The 24,046-nt window shown below is 52.2% G+C and overlaps 8 protein-coding genes across 8 annotated transcripts; 5 read left to right on the forward strand and 3 right to left on the reverse strand.

The window, feature by feature from the left end:
• Positions 1-40: 40 nt before the first annotated feature.
• On the forward strand, positions 41-2,276 carry CC77DRAFT_911620 (hypothetical protein; the record flags this gene model as incomplete). The annotated part of the gene is made up of 3 exons (XM_018533646.1): positions 41-432; positions 504-1,180; positions 1,240-2,276. Coding segments are annotated over 3 exons (2,106 nt in total), but the record flags the coding sequence as incomplete, so codon positions are not given.
• A 160-nt stretch (positions 2,277-2,436) lies between these two features.
• Positions 2,437-3,948, reverse strand: CC77DRAFT_1029946 (MFS general substrate transporter; the record flags this gene model as incomplete). The annotated part of the gene is made up of 3 exons (XM_018526551.1): positions 2,437-3,222; positions 3,593-3,672; positions 3,738-3,948. The coding sequence occupies 3 exons, from the start codon at positions 3,946-3,948 to the stop codon at positions 2,437-2,439; spliced, it is 1,077 nt and encodes a 358-aa protein (XP_018387377.1).
• A 2,534-nt stretch (positions 3,949-6,482) lies between these two features.
• CC77DRAFT_959635 (hypothetical protein) lies at positions 6,483-6,963 on the reverse strand (the record flags this gene model as incomplete). The annotated part of the gene is made up of 3 exons (XM_018535579.1): positions 6,483-6,578; positions 6,646-6,670; positions 6,726-6,963. A coding segment is annotated over one exon (226 nt), but the record flags the coding sequence as incomplete, so codon positions are not given.
• Positions 6,964-7,598: 635 nt separating this feature from the next.
• Positions 7,599-12,575, forward strand: CC77DRAFT_932021 (hypothetical protein; the record flags this gene model as incomplete). The annotated part of the gene is made up of 6 exons (XM_018534241.1): positions 7,599-8,012; positions 8,066-8,092; positions 8,141-8,219; positions 8,272-8,598; positions 8,649-12,384; positions 12,437-12,575. 6 exons carry the CDS (start codon positions 7,599-7,601, stop codon positions 12,573-12,575), a joined length of 4,722 nt encoding a protein of 1,573 aa, XP_018387379.1.
• Positions 12,576-13,600: 1,025 nt separating this feature from the next.
• Positions 13,601-15,993, forward strand: CC77DRAFT_932340 (Endopolyphosphatase; the record flags this gene model as incomplete). The annotated part of the gene is made up of 3 exons (XM_018534259.1): positions 13,601-13,769; positions 13,822-14,359; positions 14,409-15,993. The coding sequence occupies 3 exons, from the start codon at positions 13,601-13,603 to the stop codon at positions 15,991-15,993; spliced, it is 2,292 nt and encodes a 763-aa protein (XP_018387380.1).
• Positions 15,994-16,918: 925 nt separating this feature from the next.
• CC77DRAFT_767214 (hypothetical protein) lies at positions 16,919-17,357 on the forward strand. The gene has a single exon (XM_018533119.1). The coding sequence runs from the start codon at positions 16,981-16,983 to the stop codon at positions 17,206-17,208; it is 228 nt and encodes a 75-aa protein (XP_018387381.1). The 5' UTR covers positions 16,919-16,980; the 3' UTR covers positions 17,209-17,357.
• On the reverse strand, positions 17,011-19,961 carry CC77DRAFT_959644 (BOP1NT-domain-containing protein). Its single transcript, XM_018535580.1, has 2 exons — positions 17,880-19,961; positions 17,011-17,824 (listed from the first exon to the last, which is right to left on the reverse strand). Exons 1-2 carry the CDS (start codon positions 19,908-19,910, stop codon positions 17,507-17,509), a joined length of 2,349 nt encoding a protein of 782 aa, XP_018387382.1. The 5' UTR covers positions 19,911-19,961; the 3' UTR covers positions 17,011-17,506.
• Positions 19,962-20,174: 213 nt separating this feature from the next.
• On the forward strand, positions 20,175-23,669 carry CC77DRAFT_1059872 (P-loop containing nucleoside triphosphate hydrolase protein; the record flags this gene model as incomplete). The annotated part of the gene is made up of 2 exons (XM_018528286.1): positions 20,175-20,973; positions 21,025-23,669. 2 exons carry the CDS (start codon positions 20,175-20,177, stop codon positions 23,667-23,669), a joined length of 3,444 nt encoding a protein of 1,147 aa, XP_018387383.1.
• Between the last annotated feature and the right edge of the window lie 377 nt (positions 23,670-24,046).

The raw sequence follows: 24,046 nt of genomic DNA on the forward strand, positions 1-24,046 counted from the left end.
TTTGCAATCTCAGACAGGTACACCTATGCCAACCGTTGCGCCTAAGCTTGGTGCTCGTTTCTCCAGAAACGTACTTCGCATTCTGAACAATTGGCTTGTGCATCATAAGCAGGACCCATACCCAAACGACGATGACATCAGTTTCTTGCAAAGCCAGACTGGGTTGAATCGGAAGCAAATTACCAACTGGTTCGCGAATAGCAGACGGAGGGGTCGTATGCGATACGTGAGACCGGCTTCTCCACAGGTACGTGGTTCGGGGACGGATCCTATCGACATCCTCCCTCGACCTGGGACTCCAGCATTAAGAGAAAGAACAAAGTTCAAGGATCCGCTGCAACGGTGGGTTGATTCCCCGCCAGAAGAAGAGGGTGCGGCCATGAGATGTATCGCGCAAGCGATAGCGTCAGGGTCAGGAGCTTCTGCATGTATGTTTACTACGCTACTACACATTTTTCTGGTTATTGCTGACATCGTTCTCTAGCCCATTACGATCTCCAAAGCCCTGGCCCCAACGAAAACGATGTCTGGTCATCTCCCTACTATATGTCCTCTGCAAGCAGTGCCGGAACGTCCGATTCGGGATCCCAATCCTCTCATAGAAGTACGCGCATCTCAAGACGAAAACGCCGCCGTCCAAGGGCAGAAGTCAGCTCTTTCCAAGCTGTGGAGTTACCATATCAATGCACGTTTTGCACCGACACGTTCAAGACAAAGCATGACTGGCAGCGTCATGAGAAGTCGCTGCACCTAGCTCTCGAGCAATGGGTCTGTGGATCAGATTCCCCACTTGCGACAAAACCTGGCGTTGCAGGACTATTCTGTACATTCTGTGGGCAGATGTCGCCCGATGATGCGCACATGCAATCGCACAATCATTTGTTGTGTAGCGGACGTGACTTGAAGGAACGAACATTTCTCCGCAAGGACCACCTTACGCAACACTTAAAACTCGTTCATGGGGCTAAATACGAAGACTGGTCTATGAAACACTGGAAGATATGCAAGCTTGATGTACGATCACGATGTGGATTCTGCAATACATGGATGACTTCCTGGGGAGAGCGAATCGACCATCTGGCTGAGCATTTCAAGTCAGGCTCTACGATGGCAGAATGGCAAGGCGAATGGGGATTTGATGATGAGGTTCTGAAATGGGTTGAGAACTCCCTGCCGCCTTGTGAGTTCTGCGCCCTCCAGTCTTGCTAACGTTTATGAGAACTGATTGTACCATGTTAGATTTCATTCATCTCGAGCGTCAATTACCATTTCCGATCAAGGCCAGTAATGCCTTACACGGCTTACCTATCGACGCATATGAGCTTATCAAATCCGAGATGGAAATCTTTACGCATGACTGCTATACCAGAACAGGCATGTTGCCGACACATAACGCAATGCAACTGGAAGCATGCCGCATCATCATCGCATGCGAACACAAGGGTGGAGAGGACATTTCGACTTCGGCATTAACAAAAGGCGACTCTTGGCTTCGCGATTTGATCATGTCGTCAGAAGATCTGATCAGAGAAGCAAGATCTGGATCGATGGAGCTATCAAATGATGGTGAAATCTCCTTTTTAAAGATTCATGGCCAGCATTATCTATTCAAAAAATGCCAATTCGAATCGCAACTCCGGATATTCGTCGAATTTGAGAGGCTAATGGATGTTCACGTACACGATGTGCACATCCAAAACGAGGCTTGTGAAATCATCCGGCGCAAGGAGGAAGACTCACTCACTTCATCTGAGAGCTTCACAAGTTGGATTATCACACTTGTGCGCTCCAACGCAGATTGGCTTTCCAAATTCAAGGAGCGGAATGGCATATCTGCAAAGGATGTAACAAACCATTTGGTGTCTGGGTTGAGCCTAGGATCGGGTTCGAGCGAGAGTTTTCCATGGTTACCAACCTCTTCACCATCGCCTCCAGTGTTCTTGTCGACAGAGTATGAGGTCGACCCGTCTGCAGTAGATCTAATCCAAGCAGATCATATGCCTGCCGTGCCAGCACCCTTGACTGAAGCATCCGAATTGCAGGGCCTGGCCAATTACCACATAGAGGATGCGAACTTTTATCGTGGATTTGTGGCAAACTTGAAGCGCTGGGTGGCAGCTACCATGTGCACGGAGAACCCAAACTCCCATATACCTTCGGATGCAGAAATACAGCATCAGGCTAGGTGGTTACTCTACAATGGAGGGGATGCATGGAATCAAACGCCTGCAGATTTTGTTGAGTGGCTAGAGCCTTTCAAGAGGCAAGTAGGGATTCCATGTTGATGGCAGCAAATATGGGTTCCAGACAAACGTCCAGAGCGATTGACCAAAACATTTGCTGCCCTGGACATACATCGCGGGAAATTCATGACTGCTTTGAGTTATTTGCATTAGCACGGTCATCGGGACATGCAAGACCATTACAGATCAGAACTCAAAACCACCCTACAACCCTCCCAAAGCAGCTCACGCCACCCAATGCAGCGCTGATACCAGTGAGTAGTACAAGCGGCCCATACTCACTGGCATACAACCCACTGCCTCCGACGTCCCCCATTCGGAACAACGCCTCACTCATCGGCCCACAAGCAACATTTCCAATACCCCTACCAGCTGCAAGCACCGAGAACACCATCATTGAGTCGGTGCCCTGCTCGTTGCCTTCCAGGAGTTTCATAATGCCTGGATACACCGTTGAATAGCTCCCTGCAAATAAACCATATACAGCACAAAAGACGAGGAGAAGAGGTAGATTGGTAGAAAACCCCCAAAGAAGGAAAACAGAGAGTGTGGATCCAATAGTCGACAAGAAGATGCATGTCGTAATATGCCAGCGGTCCACGATTCCACCCATGACAATGCAACCAAAGAAAGAGGCCACATTGATCATGATGAGGGTCAGGGCAGCCACGGGGCTCGATGCGCCGAGAGTTCTAGCGTAGGTGGGGAGGTAGATAGAGGGGACGAAGTAGCCGAAGCCCTCAAGAACGTTGCCGAGTTGAAAAAGGAGGAACGATTTGTTTCGGAGGAACCTCAAGTTAAACTTCCGGTGCTTGGTGGCTTGCGAAATGGGAAGGCGCGGCTTGAGATATAGAGTCAAGGGGATGGTGGCTGCGAAAAGAACAGCTGCCCAGATACGAAGGGTGGTGCGGAAGCCGTATCTACCAAGGAGGTATTGCAGTAGTAGGGGAATTATGATGCCTCCGATACCAGTGCCAGCCTGTCACAGAGTCAGTCGACAGAGAAAAGCTACAAGAATATTTACCTAGGAAAAGCCAGGATGCGAAAGAGGTTCGTAGGTGTAGACATACCCACATAATTCCAAAAGCCAAGCCCTTCCTTTTCACGAACCATTGTTCCATGAATGCAACCACTGGAACATAGCACAGCGCACCTCCAATTGCATAGAAAACTCCCTGGCTAGCAATTAGATGCGGAACGGTCTGGCTCAGCGAGCTGAGTCCCAGAGAAAGACACATGATGATCAGCCCGATGATGATGCATCGACGTCGAGTATTAGGATACCACGCGAAGAAACCGGAGATGAGTGGCGACAGAAGGTACATTAGGCCCATTGCGCAAGTCCCGACAATAGGTATGTTCCGGGAGCCGGCGAATGGTGGGTTCGAGGTGTAGTATTCTTGGAATATACCGAAAGCGAAAGGGAAGCCTGCAAAGCGTCAGTTAGGATGAGCGTTGGTTTAATTACATGTGAACAGAAACGGAAAGATCTACCCCAGACAAGAATCTCCAGAACAAAGGCTGAGAACAGAAAAAGCCATGCAGCCATTCCACCGTCGACGGGAGGTAGCGAGAATTCTGGTTCCGTTGCACGCATCTCATCAAGGTCTCGATTGTTGGCACGGAGTTCCATATCCGACTCATTGACAGCACCTGATCGTGGAGGCGAACTTTCCATTGAATCAGCATATGGAGCAGTAATCATAGTGCAAAGTGTGACTGATTAGAGTTATCTGTCGTTCAGTATTGTTTTGTGAAGTTTGTAAACAGCACTAGATTCGCCGGACCTGATATCTCTCTGTGCTAGCGTGAAATCCACAGGGCGTTCGGAACATGTTAGGGCGTCCGGAACACGATAGGGCGTTCGTGACATGATCTGTCCACCGACGTGAGTACTACTCTACCCAAGCTAATCTTTGCGAGATGCAATTCGTGAGTAAATATATGTAAATCCTTGATACCTATCTTAAATAATGAAGTTGACGAGAAAAGAGTATACGAAGTTTGCTGGGTATCACGAGATGGTATTGAAGGAGAGACGACGAATCATTTGTGGCGGAGAACATCATCTGTACTGTCATTGTATGCTCTCTATCGCGTTGGTGAAATTAATGACTAGATGAATTTTCGGCTTAAAACGTTTCGAAATCTGTCATCTGCAACAGACGTGTTGCAACATCCTCCAAATATTCGGCGGTCACCTAACTTGACCCGGGCTGGCTGACATAGTGCGTTTCCTTGTCGATATTACGCACTATTCGAGATGACCAGCGCAGGAGGTCGACCGCCGATGAGAAGGCAGCGATCTTCCTCAAGTTCTTCGTCCGCCCCCTCCTCATCATCTAGCAGGCTCACAGCGCATCCTCTCAAGCCACGCTTCTTGTTGCCCTTTTTAGTCATCCCGGTCTTGACGTGCCCTCGCGGGCGCCGCTGGGAGGGAGGCGTGTTCCATTTCTCAAGAACCTTTTCAACTATCATCCTCAAGGAAGAAGTAGTTTCCGCTCAGCTTCTGCTCTTGGTCAAGCTGAGACTTGTCCTTGTTGATACGGGGACGGAAAGAGTTGGGGTCACGGCGGAAGGTGACGTCCAGGTTCTTCAAGAAGGTATTGCAACCAGTGAGAAGAGACTCAGGCTTGTTGGCGCGAGCGTTGACAGCAGGCTGGCCGTCAAAGACAATGACACGATCAGCGAGGTAGGTGGCCATGATGAAATCGTGCTCGACGACGAAGGCAGTCTTCTTGGCGTGCATGATGAAGCGCTTGATGACACGTGACGCAACAATACGTTGCTCGGAGTCAAGGTAGGCACTGGGTTCGTCGATAAGGTAAATATCAGCTGGGATACCGAGGGCCAAGACGATGGCGACACGCTGCAATTCACCACCAGAGAGGTTCTGCACTTCCTGGTCGATGAAGTCGTCCATCTTGAGCGGCTTGTAGACATCAGTCTGGAACTGAGGGCTCAGGAAAGCGGCCTTGATCTTCTTGAAGAAGAGTTGGCGAACGGTACCCTGGAACTTGGGAGTGATGGTTTGGGGCTTCATGCTTATGCTCATCTTGGGAACCTTGATATCGCCGTCAGGTTGAAGAGCACCAGCGAGCATCTTACAGAAAGTGGTCTTTCCAGTACCATTCTCACCCATCATGACAATGATCTCGGAGTCAGTAAAGGAACCGGTTTCGATGTTGAGTTCAAAGCTTCCGAGGGTCTTCTTCATGCTGGGATAGCTGTAGCCACGGTTGTGGTCCACCATGTATTCGTCGCCGGCTTCCGCGATACGGAACTGCAGCGATTCCTCACGGAAACGCAAGTTCTCGGTAGGGATGTTGCCATCCAGGAAGATGTTGATACCTTCACGGACGGATGCAGGCAGGGTGACAACACCGTAGACAGCAGGCTTTCCGTAAAGGACACAAATGAAGTCGGAGAGATAATCCAACACGGACAAATCGTGCTCGACGACGATGACGTAGTCGTCGGGGCGGAGCAGACTGCGGATCTTGCGGGCAGCTGCGAGACGCTGCTTGACATCGAGGAAAGATGACGGCTCGTCGAACATGTATACGTCGGCCTGCTGGACACAGACGAGGGCAATGGCGAAACGCTGCAACTCTCCACCAGACAGTTGTCCGATGTCGCGGTCGAAAATGTGGCGCAGCTCCAACTCGTCAATCATCTCGTCGAGGTTATCCATCTGCGAGCGGGCTCCAATGAGCTTGCCGACGGAGCGGTCGGTCGACTTGATGGCCCTTGGAAGTTGGTCGACATACTGGGGCTTGACGACAGCCTTGAGGTTGTCTTCTAGAACCTTTGTGAAGTAGTCTGCGCGCCGTTAGCGAGTTAGTCCTCTGACCAAAAATTTGTTTCTCTTACTCTGAAGTTCAGAACCACGGAAGTACTTTAGGATCTCCTCCCAGTCCGGCGGGTTGTCGTAGCGACCAAGGTTAGGCTTAAGCTTGCCACTGAGGATCTTCAGCGCTGTGCTCTTGCCAATACCGTTTGTTCCAACCAGACCCAGGACCTGGCCCGGACGGGGCATAGGCAGCCTGTGCAGCTTGAAGCTGTTGGCCGAGTATCGATGGGTGACCTGGGTCTCGAGGTTGGTGGGCAAGTTGATGATGTTGATGGCGTCGAAAGGGCATTTCTTTGGGCAGATACCGCATCCGATACAGAGGCGCTCAGAAATGAAGGCGATCTTGGAGGACGAGTCGACTTCGATACACAGTTTGCCCGTGCGGACGACTGGGCACGACTTTTTGCATTCTTGTCGGCATTTCTGCGATGTGTTAGGATAGGCAAGGCGCAAAGGGGGGATGCACTTGCCTTGGGCTTGCACTGTCATGGCGAAGATGCTCGTGTTAGTCGGGGATCAATTTTTGTGTGTGGAGGGGTAGTGGGGTACCTTGTCCGAGTTGACAATGGCAATACTGGACTGTGTTAGCAAATAGGCATGGGAAAGGTGTACAAAGGCATGTGGCATACCGGGTGAGCTTGTCAGACATGTTGGCGGCGGCTTTGTTGTTCTGGCGATTGCTGGTGTGGATTGCCTGGGAGTCGCAAACTGTGAAGAAGTTGGCGGCTAAGCAGTGCGTGCGTGGACTCGGCGAGAGTCACGGCTGTAGAGGCGCGCTCGGAGTCTGGAGGCGGAGAATGAAGGAGGTATCCCTGACGACTGCACAGAGTAGAAAGAAACAACGTGAAAGAAGTGTGGACACTGACGTTGTCGGCCTTTAGGTGCGCTTACTCGCTGGCTTCTGATTCGCCGTATACAAAGGGCAAGGCTGAAATCGGGGCTAGCGCTGAACGCTGTAAGGAACCTCCGCGCTCCAGAGATCACGACCCTACCTAGCCTATACCTCACCCCCAAGACCACCAACCCCCACTACCCATTTCGAGGGTGTCTTGGACATGGACTGTACGTATATTCCCTTTTTGAGTCTGTTGTCGCGTAACTTTCACCCGCGAACCTGCCGGAGTTGCCTGCTGTCGGCCTTGTCCGTGTCCATCAATCCCATCGCCAGATCACGCCCACGCATCCAGCAACTTGCCTTTCACGTAGAACACGGTCCGTCGCTGCGCAAAGAGCGTATATAAAAGCTCCCTATCGCCTTACATACTCAGTCCGCGCACCCACCGGCTCACGCGACTCCACCGCCCTTCTTCCATCAAGCGCTCATCCACCAGCACCGCATTCCATCAGACTTCCATTGCACAAGTCTTCACCCTGGTTCTTGGTCGCTTTCTGGCTATTCTGGATCGCGTAGTTCTGCTCTATCCAACGCACCCGCTCTGAGCCGCTGGAGCCCACAGAAGGTTGAAATATCGTGCTGACCATCAACCACAGCCACGTCCATCATGATGCCCTCTTCACCGGGCCATGTCGCCTCGGTACCATACACAAACGGTCATTTGTCGCCTCTCGCAGCCCATACGGCGACCGCCGATAGCTCTTCCCACCACAGCGATAGCGAGCAGTCCGACTCACAAGAGGCCGCCGCAGTTGACCAAGCCTTCGATGTCGACGCGCCAGGAGAGGAATACGACGAAGACGACGAAGTGGCTGCTGCTTCAGACTCGTCCGACGATGTCGATGCCGAGGGCGAGCCAGACGGCGATTACGACTCTGAGTCACCGCCGTCTGCGCAGGAAGAGAGCGACCGCGCCCGGAGTTCATCACAAGAGTCAACTCGACCGCGCAAGCGCAAGGCAAGCGACGAGAAGGAAGACTATATAGAACAGAACCCGGAGCTCTATGGCCTGCGTCGCAGCGTACGTGGCACCTCCAGTCTCTTCTCTATGCACATGAGCTAACCGCAGTTCAGGGTCGTGCCCGCCCTAGTCGTCGCATCGTAAGTGACTCTTAGATGACAGAAGAAGCTATTATTAACTCTCTTTAGATGGATAGTGATGACGAAGACGATGAGGACTACAGCTCTGATCAGCCCCGCAAGCGACAGAGGACAGCCTCGCGCAAGAGTTTGTCTGCCCCATCCTGTCCATCTGAAATCGTACTAATCCGCCTACCTAGCCTCGAACGTACCCACACCAGTCTACCGCTCAGCCAACTCCGATTCCGAGTCGGATGGCTACGTGGGTGCTCGTCGCAATATCCCAACCAAGAAGCAACGCCAACGTCAGCAAGCCGTTGCTGCGGGCCGCGAGCCTCCATCCCAAGCCGAGGTCCGCTTCTCTGTACGCCGTAGTGCACAGGTTGCGAACTACAACGAGGAAGAAGACGAGGACGAGTTCGTGGAGGATGATGACGATATGACACCCAACTACTGGGCGACCGCGCCAGAGGATACTGGCCCCGTCATTGACAAGATCCTTGACCATCGACCGAAGGATGGATTAGGTAAGGCGAGCTATCGATCTTTCATGCCGTCTTGTGCTAACTGATGGCAGAAATGGACCCTTCCTTCGACAAGCGCGACTTCGAATACTTGGTCAAATGGCAAGACAAGGCACACTACCACTCTACATGGGAAGACTACAAGACGGCTGCATCATACAAGGGCTACCGCAAGTTGGACAATTACTACAAGGGCCCTGTCCAGAACGACATGTATGTCTACAGCCGCAAGAACGCCGACCCAGAAGAGTACGAGCAACACATGGTCGCACGCGAAGCTGAGCGCGAGAGCCAGCTCGACTTCCACGTCGTAGAGCGTGTCATTGACTCACGAGACGGCGAGGATGAGCTCGAATACTTTGTCAAGTGGAAGGGATTGACATACGAGTTCTGCACATGGGAACCTGCGTCGCTGGTCAGCCGCTTGTCGCAGTCCGAGATCGATCGATTCCTTGACCGCTCGTCGAACCGACCCTCCTCCGACGCCCGCGAGGCGAATCCGAATACTCGCAGGAAGTTTGTCAAGTTGGACACGCAACCTGACTACATCAAGTATGGTCAACTGAGGTCCTTCCAACTTCAGGGTGTCAACTTCCTTGCGCACAACTGGTGTCGAGGCACAAATGTCATCCTTGCCGATGAGATGGGTCTGGGAAAGACAGTGCAGACGGTGTCTTTCATCAACTGGCTGAGGCATGATAGGAGGCAAGACGGCCCCATGATCTGCGTTGTGCCACTATCGACTATGCCTGCCTGGGCGGACACCTTCAACAACTGGACACCCGATGTTAACTATGTCATCTACACCGGTAGAGAAGAGGCCCGCAGCATCATTCGGGACAAGGAGCTGTTGGTCGACGGCAACACTAAGAAGATCAAGTTCAACGTACTGTTGACGACGTACGAGTACGTTCTTGCGGACTGGCAATTCTTGCAGAGCATCAGTTGGCAGTTCCTTGCCGTCGATGAGGCTCACCGATTGAAGAACCGCGAGTCACAGCTGTACGATAGACTGCGACAGTTCAAGGCACCATGTCGACTTCTCATCACTGGTACTCCCATCCAGAATACGCTGGGTGAGCTGGCTGCCCTCATGGATTTTCTTATGCCAGGAAAGATCACCGTTGACGAGAACGTTGATCTCGCCTCGGAAGATGCCAGCCAGAAGCTTGCCGAACTCAGCTCAGCCATTCAGCCTTATATGATTCGCCGCACCAAGGAGAAGGTGGAGAACGACCTACCTCCTAAGTCTGAGAAGATCCTTCGAGTTGAACTGTCTGACATTCAGCTGGAGTACTACAAGAACATCCTCACCCGCAACTACGAGGCTCTCAATGAGGGTGGTGTGGGCCATAAGCAGTCTCTATTGAACATTGTCATGGAGCTGAAGAAGGCTAGTAACCATGCTCTGCTTTTCCCCAACGCCGAAAACAAGCTCGTCAAGCCTGGTGCGTCAAAAGAGGAGACCCTGAAGGCCCTCATTACCTCCAGTGGTAAAATGATGCTGTTGGATCGACTCCTCGGAAAGCTCAAGGCCGACGGTCACCGCGTGCTCATTTTCAGTCAGATGGTGCACATGTTGGACATCTTGACCGACTACCTCAAGCTGCGCAACTACCCCTTCCAGCGTCTAGATGGCACAGTCCCAGCGGCAGAGAGGAAGATCGCTATCGATCACTTCAACTCTCCCGGCAGCGAGGACTACTGCTTCCTGCTATCGACTAGGGCGGGTGGTCTCGGTATCAACTTGATGACTGCTGATACCGTCGTCATCTTCGATTCCGATTGGAACCCTCAGGCAGATCTGCAAGCCATGGCTCGAGCTCATCGTATCGGTCAACAGAAGCCTGTCAGTGTCTATCGTCTTGTCTCGAAAGATACCATCGAAGAGGAGATTCTGGAGCGCGCTCGCAACAAGCGCATGCTTGAGTTCATCACAATCCAGCGTGGTGTGACCGATCGTCAGCAAAAGGAGCTCAACGACAAGATGAGTCGTGCTGCAGCAGAGCCCACGTCCGCCGACGACATCAACAACATTCTCAAGCGCCGTGGACAGAAGATGTTCGAGCAATCTGGCAATCAGAAGAAGCTAGAGGAGCTCGACATTGACTCAGTCTTGGAGAATGCTGAAGAACACAAGACCGAGCAGGCTGCTGGTCTTACATCTGATGGTGGTGAAGAGTTCCTCAGGAACTTTGAGTACACTGATGTCAAGATCGATCTCGAATGGGACGACATCATTCCAAAAGAAGAGTTGGAGGCAGTCAAGGCTGACATCCAGCAGCGGAAAGATGAAGAGGAGACTCAGAAGCTGCTTGAGGAGAATGCTCCACGGAAGCGCAAAGCAGCCTCAGCAAGCGCACGAGAACAGCGAGCTGCAAAGAAGCGAGCACTGGAGGCTTCTCAAGTCGATGCCGATGATGATGAGCAATCCGAGCAAGACGATAGCGTCAAGCGTGACCCTAAGCGTCCTCTTAACACGAAGGAGGCTCGTAACCTTATCGGCGCATACTGCCGGTATGGTTCGCTCGATGAGCGTGGCGAGGAGATGCTTCGCGCGGCAAGGCTTGTCGGTCGTGACATGGGTGTCGTCAAAGCTACGCTCGATGAGATCATTGCCATGAGCACGCAGCTCGTTAAGGACGAGCAGACTAGGCTCAAGAACTTGGAGGCTGAGACCAAGCGCCCGATTACGAAGAAGGACAAGAAAGCTGTCCTTTTCGACTTCGGTAACGTCAAAAAGGTCAACGCAGAGACCATCCTGGAGCGACCTATCGAGATGCGCGTCCTGAAGGAAGCGGTTGAGGCAACATCAGAGTGGCGCAACTTCCGTGTACCGGACGCTATCAAGCCTGCAAGCTACTCTTGTCCCTGGGGTGCACGTGAAGACGGTATGCTTTGTATCGGCATCCAACGCCACGGCTACGGCGCGTGGATCCCCATTCGTGACGATCCAGATCTTGGATTGACGGACAAGTTCTACCTCGAGGAGCACCGTGTCGACAAGAAGGAAGAGCGGACCAAGGCTGACGAGAAGAATGCCAAGTCCCCTGGTGCTGTGCATCTGGTTCGTCGCGCGAACTATTTGCTTACTGTTCTCAAAGACAAGAGCACGTCGGACCCCAATGTCAAGCGCTTGATGGAAAACCATCACCGCAACAACAAGAAGCATCAGTTGAATATCGCGCGTCGGGCAGATAAGGGTGTCTCTGCTAGTCCTGCTCCAGCTGGCCTAGCACGCAAGGTGCAAGGACGGGATTCAGAGCGTCCAACGCATCGCGCCCATAGCGGTAGCGAGATCCGTCGTCCTGACAGTCGGACTGAAGGTCGCCATCACGATCGGAGCCGAGATGATCGCCCTAGGCACAGCGACCAATACAGGCCATCTGATGCCCACCGCAAGGAACATCGCAACGACCGCGGCAGCATTGATCGTCGTGCGCAGACGTCTGATCGCAATGGTACGCCAGAAAACCGTAAGAAGTCGAACGGCGATGTGGATAGACAGCGACCACGCCTTTCTGAAGACCGTCCACGCTCTCATAGTCAGAGCCAAGTACCCGACCGCAGTGTGGAGACGCCCAAGCCTAAGGAGAAGAAGCCGGATGATTTCCTTGAGCGGAAGCTTCGACCTGTGCGCGACAATCTGGGCCGCCTTAAAAAGGCGACACCAAAGAACTACCCGCAGAAGGAGACCATGGTCAAGGTCCTTAAGATTGAGTTGATCGCTATCGGCAACTTCATCCGCGCAGAGACTCGGGATAATGTGGAGCTCGAGGATCGTCTATGGTAAGCATGCATAACGATGTTCTACACACACACACACGCTAACTAATGACAGGAACTACACCATCAACCACCATTGGCCTCGGCCTGGTGTCACTGTCGCGGCTGTCAAGGGCATGTACAACAAGATGCTGAGCCAAGAGAAGCCAGCGGCGAGCGCGACTCCAACAAACGGACAAAAGAACGGCGCTTGAGGATCCATTCCTGTACGGATGCATAGTATGCCTATACATCATTCATAACTCATATCATCGGCATACGGGCGTTTTCGATTTCTACGGCGGCACACACCGTCATGTATATTTGCAGCATAGCGTAGGTGTTCGGCTCGGTTGACTACTCAAGATATGGCTAGTTACGGGCACTGTTTGATTCTTCGTCTTTCTCACTGTATTGCATGGACTGCCTAGTTAGGGCGCGTCCCGGGGGTTATGATTTTCGCTGGGCGGCGCAAATAAAAACTAGCGTACAGGTTGTTGAACAAGCATCGGAAGCACTTGGGATAGTGCACATGATATTTCAAGAAGGGAAGGTCTTTCTGCAAAGAGAGAATTCATCTTTAGCAACATGTAGATTCAGCACCTGCAGGTCTGCAATATGCAATGAACTACACACACCACCCTCTCGGCTCACTGCGTGATGTGAAGTTACTGCACGCTGATGGTGAGGTATTATTTTCGACTGCAGCCTTGGCTTACGTGAAGGATGAAATGTGATCACGCGAGTCATCTGCTGCCCAATCTTCAAGATCTACCGCCTTCCGGGTTGGATTCTTGGTTGTCTAGAGTATTCGACGGCCCACACGTGGCTTGGAAGCCAAGCGGTGAGTGATAGTTGGGGTGGTGGTTGCGGCATATTGAGCAACTGACACTGAGCAAATTCGAGGCGACGAATGTCGGGCACTTGAACATCACACGATCAACGGACGCGTAGTACTAGCGAGACATGTGTGGCTGTGGGGAAGGGCATGTGTATGCCTCTTGCTGGGGAATGTGTGGGAGATGTGCTAGTGCGCGGGCAATGACGCACCAATGACAAGGGTTGCTGAAGGATCGTGCTCCAGCGGTGGCTCCCTGTTGCGCCTTCCTTCCCCGACGGGCCATCAGGGTATCCTGTCTTCGGCGGCGGCGCTTCTACATAGTATTCCTGGATATACAGTCGCACGACACCCCCAGAGTTGCTCGGAAATGCCTTGTCTTGACTCTTCACCATGATAGACATGCTGCGCGTACGGGACGCATGTTTATGCGGGCTGCTCTTCTGGGCACACGCGACAGCGGCCCCGCCTAACGCGGCAGGTGCTGCAGAAAACAGCCGCGATGCGGGTTCTGGATCCATAGACGCGGATAGTCGACGAAAGCTTGCGGGCAGGTTCCTCCATATTACAGGTACGTCTTATCTGATCGTCAGGGCAGAGTCGCGACTAACGTCATGATGCAGACTTTCATCCTGACCCATTCTACAAGACATATTCCAGCACAGAATCCGACGCAGCGTGCCATCGCAGACATGGACCCGCTGGCCTTTACGGCGCAGAAACCACCGGCTGCGACTCCCCCTTCGCGCTCGTCAACCAGACGTTCAAATGGATAGAAGACAACTTAAAAGACGATATAGACTTCATAATATGGACCGGCGACTCGGCGCGACACGACAATGACGAGGACATACCACGGACGCAGAAGCAGGTCATCGAGCAGAACGAGTACATGGTCTCCAAATTCGCTGAAGTTTTTGGACTGAGCGGCCAGGGCCATGGCCCCAACAGCTTCGAGATACCCATAGTACCGACTTGGGGAAACAACGATATCATGCCACACAATATTTTCACACCCGGCCCAAACAGATGGACCATCAAGTATCTCGACATATGGCGGGGCTTCATACCTGAGGCGCAAAGACATCAGTTCCAGCAAGGAGGATGGTTTTCAGTCGAGGTGATTCCAGGAAAGCTGGCTGTTATCAGCTTGAACACCATGTAAGTGGCAAAAGAAATCATATCTCTGGGAAGAGACTGACTTGCGCAGATACTTCTTCACCTCCAACTCGGCTGTTGACGGCTGCGCAAAGAAACACGAACCCGGGTACGAACACATGGAATGGCTGCGCATTCAGCTTCAAATCCTGCGAGATCGCGGCATGAAGGCTATACTCATCGGCCATGTACCACCCGCTCGAGTCGACAGCAAAGAAAGTTGGGACGAGACATGCTGGCAAAAGTACGCACTCTTCGGGCGACAGTTCCGGGACGTCATCGTAGGAAGCCTCTATGGGCACATGAATATCGATCACTTCATGCTACAGGATTTCGAACATATCGAAAAGGATACAGAAAATGGAAAAATGGGAGCAATCAAAAGCAGGCCTTCGCTAGCCAACGATATCAATCTTCTTGAAGACGGAGAAGTAACAGTGGCGTCTGCGTCCGACTACTTACTTAATCTAAGAGAAGCTTGGGCTCAGCTACCTGCGCCCCCAGCGAAGTCGAACAAGAAGTCGCGGTCGAAGAATGTCGATGAAGGGGAGGACGGAGATTCGGTATGGGCATGGCTCGTATCCATGTTTGGGAAATCCTCGAAAGATCGGAAGGAAGAGAGGAAGAAGTATCTGGAGAAGATTGGTGGAAGATACGCTGAACGCTATGCGGTAACACACGTCGCACCCAGCGTAGTACCGAACTACTTCCCCACCCTTCGCATCATCGAGTACAATATCACTGGCCTGGAACACCTCAACGTAGCCTCTAGCCCCATCAGTCTACCAATGATCGATACACCCGTTGAGCAACTGCCGATCACCGCCACCGATTTCGACGACGACGAAGATTACTTACGAGACGTTGAGACTGCGCGAAAGAGGAAGCACAAAGGCAGGAAAGACAAGAAGAAGCAACGAAAGTACAAATTCAAGGTTCCAGACGGTCCCTCGAAATCTGCCCCGCCTGGTCCAGCATACTCGCCGCAGACTCTAACATGGACGCGACATGTTCAATATTTTGCAAACCTCACGCACATCAACAACGACTTTCTCGAGCCTCCGCCGGAGATTGCCGAAACTGCCGCCTCCAAGAGTTCGATAAATGAAGACTCCGCAAGTACCATTTTCGGTTTTGCGGTCAGCCCGGATGGCAAGCTGGAGAACAAGAAGTGGAACGAAGGCAAGCACAAAAAACACCAGGGCAAGCAACCTCGGCCAGAGCCACATCCCAACGAGTTTGTATTCGAGATTGAGTACGACACGAAAAAGGACAGGGGGTTTGCCGATCTCACAGTAAGGCGGTGGGTGGAGTATGCCAGGAAGATTGGATCATCTGCATCGAAAAGTGCTCAAGTTGAAGAAGAGGAAGTAGCAGACATGGTCGGAGATGAAGATTTTGAGACGGATGAAGACGAAGACGACGAGCTCAATGCGACGAAGGGAAAGAAGCACAAGCATAAGAAGGGGAAGAAAGGAAAGCATCATAAGAAACACAAGGCGTCAAGGGAATGGTTCACTTTCGTTAAGCGAGCATTCGTGGGCACCATGGATCCTCACGAAATCAAGCAATTGTTCAACGCGGGATTGTCATCATCAGAAGCATCGGAAGAGGCGCAGGAGATTATGGAGTTGTAGGTGGTTGTTTGATGGATGCATTAGAGAGCGTTGCTGAGGCACGCTCATAGATACCCTTCTAGCGTTTGATGGCCGACCTTTTTTCTTTGAAGATTTTGTAGGGAAGATGTGTATATGTAAGTGGCAAGTGACGGGATGTTGGCAGTCTTAGCGTGCATAGCATATCATGATATGGTTGAACCTGTATTAAGAGAGAATGGGAACCAAAACAAGAATCATCCTCATGTAATCGCGTACAAACTTACCCAATGCTAGCAGAAACCTGATTTCTGCATAGCCGATGAGAACCAGCCCTTGCACCGTAGTAGCGAAGTGCTTCACATGCAGTAGGTGGCGCACTGGCTGGTAGTCTGGATATACCGGATTCGGCAGTTTTCGCTAGAACCGTTGATGGTTGTGCAGTACTGTGTCAAAAGTTTTGCGCGCCAAGCTGCCGGTCCGCCGCAACACCATTTTGGGCAATGCTTTTTTTTGTGATAACTCACCCAAAACTGCATCTTTTTCAATGTTTGAAAAGCAGGATTTTATTGTCGATAGCTAATACCTTGTATATCATCCTTTGGCGGTTATACAAGCTTTGATACGGCGTGGCATGGACAATATAAGGGCTTTAATCAAAGCACCGGGGATACTCCGCCAGCACAATTTCAGCGCGTCACAGAATCTATCCCACTCCTCTTCTGCCCTTGAGATGCTGTTGTATCGCGGGAACCGAGTATGGAGAAGCTGTAACCATAACCTGTCCACCAGAAGTCTTACCCCTACTGTCCAACCTCATCACTCCCAACACCGGATATCCAGATAATCTCAATTACAACCATCGCTCCAGCGGAACAGTCCTTTTCTTGTGTCAAAAATTCGTGCACCCTGGGCTTCGCGGGAAGTTGATGTTTGTCGTTGGCAAATTGGTAGGTCGGGGGTTACGGCGCCGAGTTACCGTGTTAGGCAAGTTTGACAAGGTGTTGATCGCGGTGTGGTTATGTTCGCATGACGAGCCACCTGGGCAGGCGAGCGCAATGTTGCGAAAGATACCTTTCCTGGCCACAATCCGCCACAGGCCTTGCTAACAAATCTAGTAATCTTTTGCACGGTCGATATTTGGATGTCCAAACGTTCAATGTATATTGTGCGCTCGATCCTTGCCTGTCTGCTTGCATGTTGTTAACAACAGCCGCTTTTGTTACCACCAACCGGTCTCTAGGCTTGATGGTATGAGTTGAACTATGTAACTGCTTGGACAATACAACAAAGCCTGTGCATATTTGAGGGATCTTTACATAAGCTGTAAAGATGATAAGCCATTTGGGCACAATGAGCGATATGCTGAAGTTTCGTCTTTTCTAGCTAGCACAGTCGACAGCACACTAGATATTACATGATATGTTACTGCCCGTAGATCACAAGTAGTCCAAGGATACAGATTGGGGACAAAAGCATTGAATCTGTTGCATTTTCCGTAATTGCTCCAACGCCATGCAAAATGCAAGTCATGTAGAAAAGGCATATTACACATCTAGCTCCATAACCTCAATGTTCCGTCTGCACCAGCCGATACACACCACGGCTCCCTGGGATGCCAGTCCAGACCCATAACACCCAACCTGCTCTTGACCTTGTGTCCTCGCAATACCTTCAAGGGTACGATAGTTGCGTTCTCCATTAGGTCGCCTACAACCTTTCCGTGGAAAATTTGGATAGTGCCGTCGTCGGAGGTATCGGCAAAAAGAGGTAGACCACCTTGATGGAAGCGTACTGCACGGATAGCCTCCTTGTGGAAACGAAGAGTCTTGTAGGGCTTGTTGGAGAGGTCGAGATCGTGCCAAAGGAGACGCTGCATGGAAAGTCAGTGAATGCTTTACTAAAAGTTTGGTGTGACCGGAACTTACCTTGTCGTATGTTCCGACGATGATGTTGTCACCACCAGGATGTACGTCAATCGAGGAGATCCACTTGGCACCTGGTTGCAAGATTTTAACGAGTTCCTGCTTGGCGAGATCGTAGCTGCGGATGGTGTTACGGGTAGCAACAAAGAAGATGGCCTTGGAAGGGTGGAACTGTGCGGTTTGAGCGATACCCTTCAGGCGGCGGAAGGGAAGTTGAGTGAGATGTTTTGAGACGGTGTGAATGGCTACTGCTGTGCTTTGACCCCGAGGCGATACTGTGGCGAAGTAGTCTCCTCTCCGGTGCCAGTTGATAATCTTGACAGCTGATCGGACTTCGACTTGAACCAGGACGCCCTTGTTTTCAAGGCGAGCTCCAGGACGGGACCACTTGCCAGGTGCTTGCTTGGGTGCTTCACCATCATTTGATTTCGGCTTCGACGTTGCGTAACCCCAACCTGCGTCGAGAACTTCGCGACTGGCCTGCTCAATGTCGGGTGACAGAAGAGTGAAAGGTACGATGAGGTAGACGTTCTCGCCACAAGCCGCAGCGACTACGGCGGCGTCCTTGGTAGGTCTCCATTGTACGGCATCCACGGCCTCTTCATCTGACAGCTTTGCATTCCAGACTTGGCGACCTGTCAAAATCTCCCAGATTCTCACATAGCCATCGTCACCTCCGCTCGCAACAAAGATACCGTTGGGATCGATCGATACACAACGGACGCGTCCTTCTTGTCCACGGAATATCGCTGCGCAGGTAGTTGGGAAAGGCTTCAGTTCCTCCGGGTTAGGTAGCTTGGGGAGAAGTGATTCAGGGTCGATATTCAGTCGATTCCTTCGAATACGAGGAGCCAGGTAGAGATCCAAGCTTCGCTCAAATCGCTCCTTGACGAATGTCTCATAACCAGGAACCTTGCGCAACGCAGCGTAGTCCTTGGGCAGGAAGTCCGTCTCTCGGTCCTCCTCGTCTTGTTCCAGCCATGCCTGCTCCTCAGCCTTATCCGGTAGATACTCGGGCGGTGGGTGGTAACTCGCTTCGTAGCCAGGTGGTGGCAGCTTAGGCGCAGGAATATGCATTGAGTTGTCTGGTCGTGGCTTCTCGTCGGCCCATACATCGAAAGTGAAAACGTCCTGCTCCTCTTCCTGCTCCTCAGGTGCCTTGTACGGCTGGATCCTGCCTTCTCTGATCGCCTTGACGAGCTTCATGACACGCTTCGCCTCGTGCTTGGAAGGAATGAATCGTCGCTTAGGCTCTGGTGCAGCGCTCAGTGGCATAATCTCCTGGTGGCCAGAGAAGTAGGCGACCATCTCTGGGTATGGGTCATATCCATCCTCGACCACCTCGTTCCTTGTGAGCTTCTTGAGTACCTGCAGCTCCTCGTCCGTCAGGTTCAGCGGCTTTCCTGTCTGAGGATCCGTCAAGCCTGTCCAACCCTTCGGTATGTCGATGCTGTCCAACAGCGCGTCCAGTGCTTCGCCCTTTGCTGGGCGCATGATCTTCTTGCCATTGATATCGTAGCCAATATGCGGGTATTCATCGTAGTACTTGAGGTCGATGTTGCCGATCGTGTTCGTAGCTTCGGCGTCAGAATCGTCCGACTCGTAGACTGGGTCGATTTCCTTGTAGATGTAACGAGTATTGCCGTGCGCGTCCGTTGTGACAGTGTAGTTGGGCTTGAGATCTTCATCGTCGTCCAATTCTCCTGTTGCATTGCCATAGGCGTCCAGATCCATCTCATGTGTTGGTACTCCATTCTTCTTGCGCAGCGGAACATCTGAGGTGTTCAGATTGCGCATTTCCTCACGAATTTGCTCCGAGTCGCTGTCTTCCTCCTCTTCTTCATCTTCGTCGGACAGGCCCTCAATCACACTGCTGGCATCGGTATCGGCATCTTCATCTTGGCTGTCGTCCGAGTCGTCCTCGGAATGCGACAAGATGCCTTCCAGCAGTCCGTCACCCAGCTCGTCCTCCGATTCGCTTGGCTCGGGCGCCGGGCGCGTAACTACCTTTCTCTTGCGCGGATTGACAGACATATCTGGTGTTTGATGTTCACTTGTCACGTTCACCTTGGACTGTCGCAACTTCCCAAAAATTATCGCTAGCGTCCAAGATTTCGGTTTTAGCGCGTCGCACGTGCCAGGCGACCATCAGCCAAGGAAACATGCTCGGGGACCCTATTCGTTACAACTTTCAAACTCCGCAGCTCACTTATACCCCACGCAATTGCACCCGCCCGCATCTGCTGCTTGAGGACGCCACATCCAAACTGATTACAGCAGTAACTTCACCGACTCAAGATGGCGACGCGCCACACTGATTACGATCGTAGACGCCATTCCCCGCGCCGAGACCGTGACCGCGACCGCGGAGATCGTGGAGACCGCTATGGCGAGGGACGATTTAGAGACGACCGTGACCGCCGGGACCGCCGCGATGACCGGAGGGAGCCAGACCGGAGAGAGCGGGACCGCGACACGTACCGTCGACGTTCGCGCTCTCCACCACCTCGTCGCCGCGACCGATCTCGAGACCGTGGCGACCGTGGTGTAGACCGTGGAGACAGCTACAGGCGCGATCGCGATGGCGACAGAGACAGGGACAGGCGTCGCCGCTCCACTTCTCGCCGGCCTGGTTCTCGGTCCTCTGTCACACCGGCACCTGGATCCGACAGTTACAGGCGTGATGACAGGCGCGACGACAGGCGCGATCGACTGGAGCCTTCCTCGCGCGACGAGAGGAAGAAAGATCCCGAGACACAGGTCAAGGACAAGCTCGCTGACCGCGCTGCGAAGCTGGCCGAGTGGAAGAAGCTCAACGCCGAACGTCTGGGCAAGGAGAAGACGGATACGCCTGGCTCTGGTGCTTCGCCAGCTGTTACTGCGCCCGCAACACCCTCGGCTGCTGCGACGCCTCCGCCGGCTCCAGTGGCTGAAGCCAAGCTTGATACCGCTAAGACCAAAGCTGTTCTACAGAAGAGCGCTACTGAGAAACTCAAACAGAAGCAGCCCGAGAAGTCGACCTTCAGGCTGGATGCTTCCGCCGCAGCACGCCCACTAGATATGGCCAAGCCTGCTGGAAAAACTGTCACCGCTAGTAGTAAGTCTTCCTCTGGATCCTCTGCTACGAACCACAGGCTGACCCTTGCAGAACCCCCCGTCGCTAAGGCTAATGGTAACATTGGTGCTTTCGGTCTCAAGACTAAGACTGCCGCTGAGACCGAAGAGGAGACTTCCAGAAAAGCCCTGCTCGACGAGGAAGGCCCCACCAAAAAGCGCAAGCTCCAGGCCCTCCCCGAGTTTACCACCAACGACGAACCCGAGCCTGAGGCTGACGGCGATGACCACGACTCCGAGATGAGTGGAATCGGCAGTGACGACGAAGAGAACAACGCCGAGCTCCAGGCTCGCCTTGAGAAGCGTCGTGCGGAGATCGCCAACGAGAACCAAGCAGACGCAACCATGGGAGAAGCATCTGCTGTCGAAGCCCCCGCCGACGACAAGATGGAAGTTGACGAAAATGCAGGCGCCGAAGAAGATGAAATCGACCCTCTCGATGCCTTCATGGCCGATCTCTCTGAGCCACAACCAAGCCGTGGGGCTCCTTCGGGTCAAGCTATGTTTGCTGACGAGCTTGAGCCTGTCGAGACCTCTGTCGAGGCTGAAGACCTTCTCGCCCTTCGTGCTGCAAAGAAGAAGAAGAAGGAGGTACCTACCGTCAACCACGATAAAGTTGAGTACGAGCCATTCAGGAAAAACTTCTACACTGAACCCTCCGAAGTTGCACAGATGACACCTGAAGAAGTTGCCGATCTGCGTCACGAACTTGATGGTATCAAGGTCAAGCCGGATGATGTACCCCGTCCCGTCACCAAGTGGGCCCAGATGGGCTTGCTGCAAGCTACCATGGATGTATTCACTAAGATCGGCTATGAGAGGCCCACGGGTATCCAGTCTCAAGGTGTGCCTACAATCCTCTCTGGTAGGGATCTTATCGGAGTAGCCAAGACTGGTTCTGGAAAAACACTCGCCTTTGGTATCCCTATGATTCGTCATGTCCTTGATCAACGCCCTTTGAAACCTACTGATGGACCCATTGGATTGATCCTCGCTCCAACTCGAGAGCTGGCACTCCAGATTGTCAATGAGCTCAAACCATTCCTCGCTGCATCTGGCGTTACGATCAAGTGTGCTTATGGCGGTCAACCCATCTCCGATCAAATCGCTATGATTAAGCGTGGAGGCATCCATATCTTATGTGCAACTCCAGGCAGAATGATTGATCTGACAAACGTCAACCAAGGCAGAGTGCTTTCTTTCCGACGTATCACTTATGTGGTCCTTGATGAAGCTGATCGTATGTTCGATATGGGCTTTGAGCCTCAAGTCATGAAGATTCTTGCGAATGTACGCCCTGATCGTCAAACTGTCCTCTTCTCAGCAACTATGCCAAAGAACATGCAGTCCTTGGCTCGCAAAGCACTGCATGATCCAGCCGAGATCACCATTGGTGGCAAGAGCAAGGTTGCTCCTGAGATCACTCAGGTCATCTCTGTCGTCCCGAATAGTTATGAGAAGAAGGTTCACAAGACGCTGCTATATCTTGGTCAGCTGTTCTCTGAAGATGAGAATGCCCAGGTGTTGATCTTCACTGAGCGACAAGAGACAGCTGAAGACCTCTTGTCCAAGCTTTACAAGTCTAAGTATTTCTCTGTCAACACGATACATGGAGCCAAAGATCAGACCGATCGTAACGAAGCGATCAATGACTTTAAGCAAGGTGTTCTTTCTATTCTTATTGCCACATCTGTAGCAGCTCGTGGTCTTGATGTACCTGGACTGGCCATGGTACTGAACTTCGATTCACCTACCCACTTGGAAGATTACGTGCACCGCTGCGGACGTACCGGTCGTGCTGGTAACAAGGGCACAGCCATCACACTCATCGAGAACCCCGGTCAAGAGCGCTTCGCACTCCACATTGTCAAGGCACTCAAGGAGAGTGGTACAGAAGTACCTCCAGAGCTTCAAGAAATGGCTAACACGTTCCATGAGAAGGCCAAGGCAGGTACCGAGAAGTACTACGGTGGTTTCGGTGGTAAGGGTCTTGACAAGCTTGACGCAGCACGTGCTCTTGAGAAGAAGCGCGAGAAGCGTCAACTCAAGCTCGAAGGTGTTGATGAAAGCGACGAGGAGGAGGAGATTGCGCCGATCATTAAGAAGCCTGAAGTTGCTGGTCCGGGTGTCGTCAAGGCCGCTGACCCTGCTGCAGCTGACGCCGAGGATCAACCACACTGGATGAAGCTCCTAAACAGTAAGATTGTGGTTAGCAAGACCGAACGCCCTGAAGCTTCTGCTTCTGGCAAGCCGATGACCGCGCGCGAGCGAGCAATGGCCGCTGCTTCCAAGGTCGACGGAAGACTGAGCAAGAAGGGTATGATCCACGCAGGTCAGCCCATCGACAACAAAGGCCCAGATGCTGGTCTTTATCACTCGACCATTGAAATCAATGACTTCCCTCAGAAAGCTCGATGGGCCGTAACCAACCGCACCAACGTCGCCAAGATTCTGGAACAAACCGGTGTCTCCATCACGACCAAGGGCAACTTTTACCCAGCTGGCAAACAGCCTGGTGAGACTGATCTTCCTAAATTGTACATTCTTGTTGAGGGCGATACCGAAAATATCGTCACACAGGCTATGATGGAGCTCACCCGTCTTCTACGTGAGGGGACAATTGCAGCTGAGGACGCATCTGCGACTCGCGGACCGACTGGGCGTTATTCAGTTGTCTGAGAGACTTCACAAAGGTAAATTCCGCTTGTTGCAATCTTTTTTTCTTTTCCATGGCGTCAGTTCACTGCATTGGGAGGGATGGTTCACTGGATGGATCAGAATGGCATCGGATGGAGTTAAGGTTTCAATAAGACTATGCTTGGGAGAGTAGTATCGGCTTCACCGCATATCTCTTGGCTGTACTAAAACGTAAGTGCTGGCCTGACACACCGCTTAATGTTTTCTCTGATTTACACACCCCGTCGCAGGTCATTTCTTCGTTGATGAGCTTCTACCATGGCAAAAGGACCACGGTGTCGAAGTTGCGACCACATCATTGTACGTTAGTGGATCAACCACGTAGTTCACCGATATGTCATGTGAGAATGATCAGTCTT

Source organism: Alternaria alternata (assembly GCF_001642055.1).
Source record: "Alternaria alternata strain SRC1lrK2f unplaced genomic scaffold CC77scaffold_7, whole genome shotgun sequence".
Taxonomy (NCBI): domain Eukaryota; kingdom Fungi; phylum Ascomycota; class Dothideomycetes; order Pleosporales; family Pleosporaceae; genus Alternaria; species Alternaria alternata.

Coding starts and splice junctions, on each gene's coding strand:
- CC77DRAFT_767214 (XM_018533119.1), top strand. CDS start 16,981: ATGACGAGCCACCTGGGCAGGCGAGCGCAATGTTGCGAAAGATACCTT.
- CC77DRAFT_959644 (XM_018535580.1), bottom strand. CDS start 19,910: ATGTCTGTCAATCCGCGCAAGAGAAAGGTAGTTACGCGCCCGGCGCCC. Junction 17,825..17,879: donor TCGTCGGAACATACGACAAG/GTAAGTTCCGGT, acceptor CTTTCCATGCAG/CGTCTCCTTTGGCACGATCT.